At 65.7% G+C, this 6,000-nt stretch overlaps 1 protein-coding gene across 1 annotated transcript in view; it reads right to left on the reverse strand.

The window, feature by feature from the left end:
- The window catches only part of FARS2 (phenylalanyl-tRNA synthetase 2, mitochondrial), a gene marked incomplete at its 5' end in the record, with an annotated part of 34,777 nt that extends 29,784 nt beyond the window's left edge, over positions 1–4,993 (reverse strand). The window contains 2 exons of the mRNA XM_084259623.1: positions 1,807–1,966; positions 4,385–4,993. Coding sequence (XP_084115749.1) covers positions 1,807–1,966; positions 4,385–4,993 — 769 coding nt within the window. The remainder of the gene's footprint in view (positions 1–1,806; positions 1,967–4,384) is intronic.
- Between the last annotated feature and the right edge of the window lie 1,007 nt (positions 4,994–6,000).

Here is a 6,000-nt window from a genome sequence, read left to right on the forward strand (position 1 = left end):
GTGGATTTCAGTGGACCCGCCTGTTGTGCTCCCCACTCTGTCTGTGGGGCGTCCTCTCACCCCCCACACCTCTGGCCTGCACCCCAGTCACATGTCCCCGCTCCTGCATGAGTCCGTAGGGATGGAGCGACTTAAAGGTAGGTGAGTGTTCAGCTTGTAAGAAACTTGTCCGCATAGATAAAGCTTTGGAAAAAAAATTAAGGACTTTCGTCTTGGAGAGACGTTGTTAAGAAAATGAAAAGCACCGCCTGGAAGAAAATACTCGAAAAGCCACATGATGTGATAAACAACTGGATCAAGAAAACATACAGACATTTCAAACGTCAATAATAATCCATTTGTAACACGCACAGGTTTGGGGCGCTTTACAAAAGAGCAGGTCCATGTGCCACATGGGCCCACCGCACCGACGTCGCCGGCCGCACCAGAAGCCCCGTCCCATCGGGGTGGCCGAGGTTCCAACGGTCACCCACACGCAGGCCCGTGAAGCCCGGACGCAGCTGCTGCCCCGCACGCAGCCACAGGAACGGAAATGGCTTCACCGTGTCAGAAACACTTGGAGTTTCTTACAAGCTAAACACACACCTGCCTTAAGTCGCTCCATCCCCACGGACTCACGCAGCAGCAGAAACATATGTGCGCACGGTGACACACAATATTTGCAGCAGGTTTACTTGTGAGCCAAGCCGTGGACGCGGTCCAGCGCCCAGCAACAGGTGGGTGGGAAACACACCACCAGCCACACCCGGGCGTCAGGCAGAACTGGGGTGTGTGGACATGGGGGGCGCCCGGCGGAAGGCCAGGCAGGAGGAGACTCCGCTGCACACAGATCCAGGAGATGCAGCTGGCCACCTGCGCTTTGCCCGCGTCGCCACGGCCCAGACAGACAAGCATGGCCGGGGGCTCGCAGGCTGGCCCAGGCGGGCGCCCCGTCCCAAAGGGTGGGAGGCCAGGGCGCTCCTGCCATGCCAGTCAGCGCGTGGGCACGCTGGGACAGGCACACCTGGGCAGGGAAGAGCCCACTGCCAAGGCCCGCCAGGCCCCAGACGCCTCCAGGGAAGGGACCAGGTGGCAGTGACCACCCCGCTAGCGTTACTGGAAACAGAGCACGCTGCAGAATGCCCTGGAGGGCCCGCCCTGGTCTGCTGACCAGAGGTCAAACCCCCCCCCGGAGTGCGCGGGGTGAGCCAGCCCCTCGGCCCTCTCTCTGACCGGGGAGCCAGTCAAGGCAGCCATTCAGATGGCCCCGGCGCGAGTGCCCGCGTGAGACAGAGGGCGGCACCGGCACTGCCACCCCCAGCACGCAGCGCCGCAGTCTCAGCTCAAAGCCACTGCAGCAGAGGCCCGAGCCTGCCCCCGAGCCTGCACTGAGAACAAACTCCGTGCAAGAAATGTAAAAAGAATAAGGATTTCGGGGCCTCCCTGGTGGCGCAAGCGGTTGAGCGCAGCGCTGTGAAGCTGTCTACTGTCTCTGCAGCGCCGGTTCCATCCCCGCCGGCCACCAGAGAAACCCACATGGCGCGCAGACCCCTCCTGTCTCCCCGCTGCTCCCCTCAGCAGTGGATTTCAGTCAGTCTGCCTGCTCTGCTCCCAGTCTGTCTCTGGTGGATCCTCTCACCCTCCCGCGCTTCTGGCCTGTACCCCAGTTCTTGTATAAATAAATACATCTTTTAAAAAAAAAAAAAGAATAAGGATTTCTCAGGGGCTCAACAAGGGCCGGGGCTAAAGAAGGGCCAGGGCAGACATGGAAGCGACGCAGGAGCAGGAGAAGCGCAGAGCCCGGCCGGGAAGGCCGCAGGCACCTACCGTCCCCGAACAGGTCGGTCATCAGCCGGGTGAGCGTCTGCTTGAGGTCGGCCTCCACGAGCTTCACGGCCTCCAGGGTGTGTGTCTCCTGCTTGTGGGCGGAGCGGGCACCCTGCTCAAAGAGCGGCAGGCTTTCTCCGTCCTTCACGCCGGCAAACAGCTGCAGGCGAGGGGAACAAGAGCAGTGAGCAGACGTGGTGTCCACAGCAGCTCGCGCGAGCCCAGCGACCGGGCGACGCGGGCGGGGTCAGCACGGCAGCCCCCGTCGGTGTGTGGGGAACCACGTCCAACAGCTGCACTGACCTGCCCCCATGATGGCTGAGGCCGGATGAGACGCCCAAGCTCGCCGCCGGACGCCGGCCAGCGGGACAGAGGGCGTCCCTGCACATCTAAGAGCTCCGGCCCCAAAGTGCCGGGAAAGACCGGCTGGAGAAGGGCCATGACGCCCTCGGGGAGAGTCTCCCGCGCAGAACCCGGCAGGGCAGCCGCCCTCCCGCTTCTCCAGCATAAGTCCTGTGACTCCGGCCGCGGCTCCAGCCTCAGGTGAGGCGACAACAAAGCATCTGGACCCAGCGCAGAAGGGGCCGGGGCCGCCCCCTCGTGGGTGCTGCAAGCTCTGCCCCAGCCCCAGGAGCCGTGCGCCCTGCACCCTCCGCAGGCAATGGTCAGTGCCAAGGGGGGCCCGCTCACCCAGACACCCCAACCCTGAGGCCACCCCACAGCCACTGCCGCCTCTGCTAGGGCAGCGCCCGGCACACACCCTAGAGCCGCTGCGCAGAGGGCAGAGGAAGAGGATCTTTTCAACCCACTTCACTGTAAGTGCCTGCGGCAGGAGGTGGCCCCCGAAGAGGCTTCCAAGGGGAGATCAGGGGACTGGTGCCATCAGCTCTCCCTGCAAATGCAGAGGCCGCGAGGCCCTCCCAGAGGCTACTGAGGAGTCCGGCAGCCGCGGGCAGACCTGTCCCCTGGAGAGCAGAGGGGCCGGGCAGGACGCAGGGCTAGAGAACTGCCGCAGGGCCTCCAGCAGGGCCTCAGCAGGTGCAGAGCAGGAGGCGCTAACGAGCCATCTGGAGGGGCCGCAGGGGGGGGCCTGTGATGAGGGAGAGTGGCTCCAAGCAAGGACCAGTGCAGGGCGTCCTGGGGCTGCTGCCAGGCGATGCCACCGGGCCAGGAAAGGGAGCCCAGCCACGCCCCTGCGGGGGGTGGGGGTGCCAGGGGTGGTCTAAAAGGGGGCGCGGGGTGGGAGGGAGGTGGACACAGACGTCTGAGGAGGAGCAACTCAGCCAAGGATTCGGGCGAACGCCCCAGGCGTCCCTCTGGGGGCACCTGCACGGCCCCTCATAAACACCCCTTTGTTCCTGCAAGATCCTCATGAATTATATATTCACCATGAAATATTTACGGCCTCCCCAGGCTAACTGTGCCCTCATTTATCAAGACCGAAGGCGAAGGCGCGGCATTTCACAGCCCGGTCAGTCTGCAAGCGTTCGCGGGGTGAGACGAGGCGGGAGCTGCTGCATCCTGCCAGGGCTGGCGTGGTTGGAAAATGCCATCCTCCTCAGTCCAGCGAGCAGCTGCCCCTCCCTGGAGGGCGGCAGGGCTATCCAGGCAGGGCGTGGGGCCGCCCTTCCAGCTGCACAAGGGCGCCCTCCTAAAACTTGCTACGTTTTCTTTTATTTCCAGTCTTCCTGTAGGATCAACACCACCAGCTCATGGCCCACAAGCTCCTCACACAGTCCCGCTTGAGAACGGCCGGCCGCGGGCACGGAGCTAACATATGGTGCGTGTGGGAGTTGGGGGTCACAAGGCCGGCTGAGTCCTGAGCAGCACGCGGGACCCGCTGGGGTGCTGGGGGCGCGTGGGACCCGCTGGGGTGCTGGGGGTGCGCGGGTCAGGCGGTGGTAAAGCAGAGGGCGGTGCGGGGCTGCTCATGACCACTTGCTCCGGGATGTGGCATTTCAGCCTGGCTGTGGGGACACGGGCGCCCCCATGCGCAGCTGTCAGCTGCGGTGCTGACTGGACACAGAGGGCCCATGTCCAGTCCTCACGCTCCGAGCCAGAGCACGCGCCCAGAAGAGAAGCCGAGTCGGGCCTGCAGCCCCTGCTAGGGTCAGGCGTGAGGCTGCTGGCCAATGGCTGGAAACGCCCGCCCAGTCTCTGGAAGTGGCGTCCTGGGGGTGACAGGCGGGGGGCTTACTCGTGGGCCAGCCGTGTCCCCTGCAGGGGTGACCTGCGCCCAGCAGCATGTCCCTCGCCTGACAGGTCAGTCCAGCCCAACAACGGCCCCGCTAGCTCTGGCCCCACTGGCCCTCCCCGGTGACCCCAAAGGCAGGTCTGTGGGCGGAAGCTTTGCCGAGTCGGGGTGGGGGGGAACAGCGCTGAAGGAGGCGGGCAGCCTGGCTGCGCCCCCTGGACCAGCGCCTGGGGCGATCTGAGCATACCAGAAGGAAAACAAGAGTTACACGAGGCGGGGCTGACGCGGGGTTGGGGGTGCCGGAGGCGGGGCTGCAAGGCCCAGGGTGGGGCGCAAGACCCAGGGTGGGCGCAGGCTGGGGGCGCAGCCCGGGCGCCGGCTCACCTGGTGCCGGGAGAAGAGCCGCACGGCCTCCAGCTGGTGGAAGACGGGGTAGTGCTGGCGGTCGATCTGGTCGCGCCGGTACACGTCGCCCACCACCAGGAAGGCGTCCAGGCCGGCGCGCAGCAGCTCCCACTGGTGCGCCGAGGTGTGCGCCCGCAGCATGTGCGAGCGGTTCAGGTAGTAGTTGTCGCCGCGCCGGCGGCTGGGGTGGCCGGCGGGGATGAGCAGGCTGTCGAAGTTCTGCCAGGGCGTGACCACGGGCGGCAGGTCGTCCAGCACGGCGAAGAGCGGCGCGCCGCCGCGGCCCGGGTAGCACGCGTGGAAGTGCGCACGGACACGCTGCGCCAGCAGCCCCAGCGGGTGGTGCGGCCGGCGGTGCAGGTTGCGGCCCACCAGGGACAGCACGCGGCGGCTCAGGTTGCTGTGCTCGTCCAGCGGGTAGGACCGGCCCAGCAGCTCCACCGTGCCCGGGGCCTCAGCGGCGGCAGGCTCCGTGGCCGCCCGACTGCGGGCCGGGGCTGGATGCGAGTGGCCCCTGGAGGTGCCGCTGGCCCTCCTGGCCAGGCAGACCCGCGCCAGGGCGACCCGGCTGAGCGCGGAGCAGACCATCGCGGGGCTTCTCAGGCTGCTGGAGAGAGCACACGCAAACAGCATGTTTTGGGGGTGTCCTAGGGGCTCCCTAAAGGCCCCACCACCCCTGCCGCCCGAGTCTCCCACCTCCTCCTCCTCCACAGGCACAGCAGCGGGCTGGGAGACTGCTGGGGGCCGGGGACAGACTGTCCCTCTCGACCCCTCGCCTCTAGGGGCCGGGCCAGGAGGCGTCTCCCACCACACGCTGGGCCTTGCGGGGAGTGACCCTGCACGTGGCAGAGGGGCCGCGGCCACCGGCCTGTGCAGGCCTCGCTCGCGCAGCTGTCCCCATGGGGACGCCCTCTGCCCGCTGGCATCTGGGCAAGGTGTTTGACTCCCCTCCCGCTTCACAGTAAACCTGCCCTTTGACTACAAACAAGTGAAAACACCAAAGTGACACCTTCCCTTTTGCTTTCGGGACAGTGCGGAGCCAGACGACTGGAGGGACCCCCACCCCGGGCCCCCACGTCCTGGTCGCCGCGGCTCCTGCTTTCCAGGGACAGAACGTGGCTTCTGGGCCGCCCCAGCGATCAGGACGGGACAGGACGCCACGTTCCCTTTCTGACAAGTCACATACACGCACCGCTGGCGGTGAGGGAGGGTGTTGGGGAGCATGAGGATGGATCCCGGGCTCCGATAGGCGCCAGCAGGACAGCCCTGGACGTCCCCCAGGGAGAGGCCGCAGGGCTCCTGCGGCCTATGGACGGGGGCCTTCCGGGAGACTCGGGTGCCCGACGCTGCCCTTCCAGGCACTCACCCCAAGGAGCGAGCCCAGCGCAGCTGTTATTTCCAGCGGGAAGGAAATCACAAGCGACATAAACGCCTCCAGCAGGGGAACGATTAAGCGAATTAAAGCAGATTCACACAGTACAATACCACACCGCCACAGAGCACAGGGGCTACTACGTTTGTGAAGCGCTAAACAGGACAGGGAGGGGTGTGTGGATGCACACCTGCCCCCCCCACACACACACACACACACACTC

This window comes from Talpa europaea (assembly GCF_964194135.1).
Source record: "Talpa europaea genome assembly, chromosome: 2".
Lineage (NCBI taxonomy): Eukaryota > Metazoa > Chordata > Mammalia > Eulipotyphla > Talpidae > Talpa > Talpa europaea.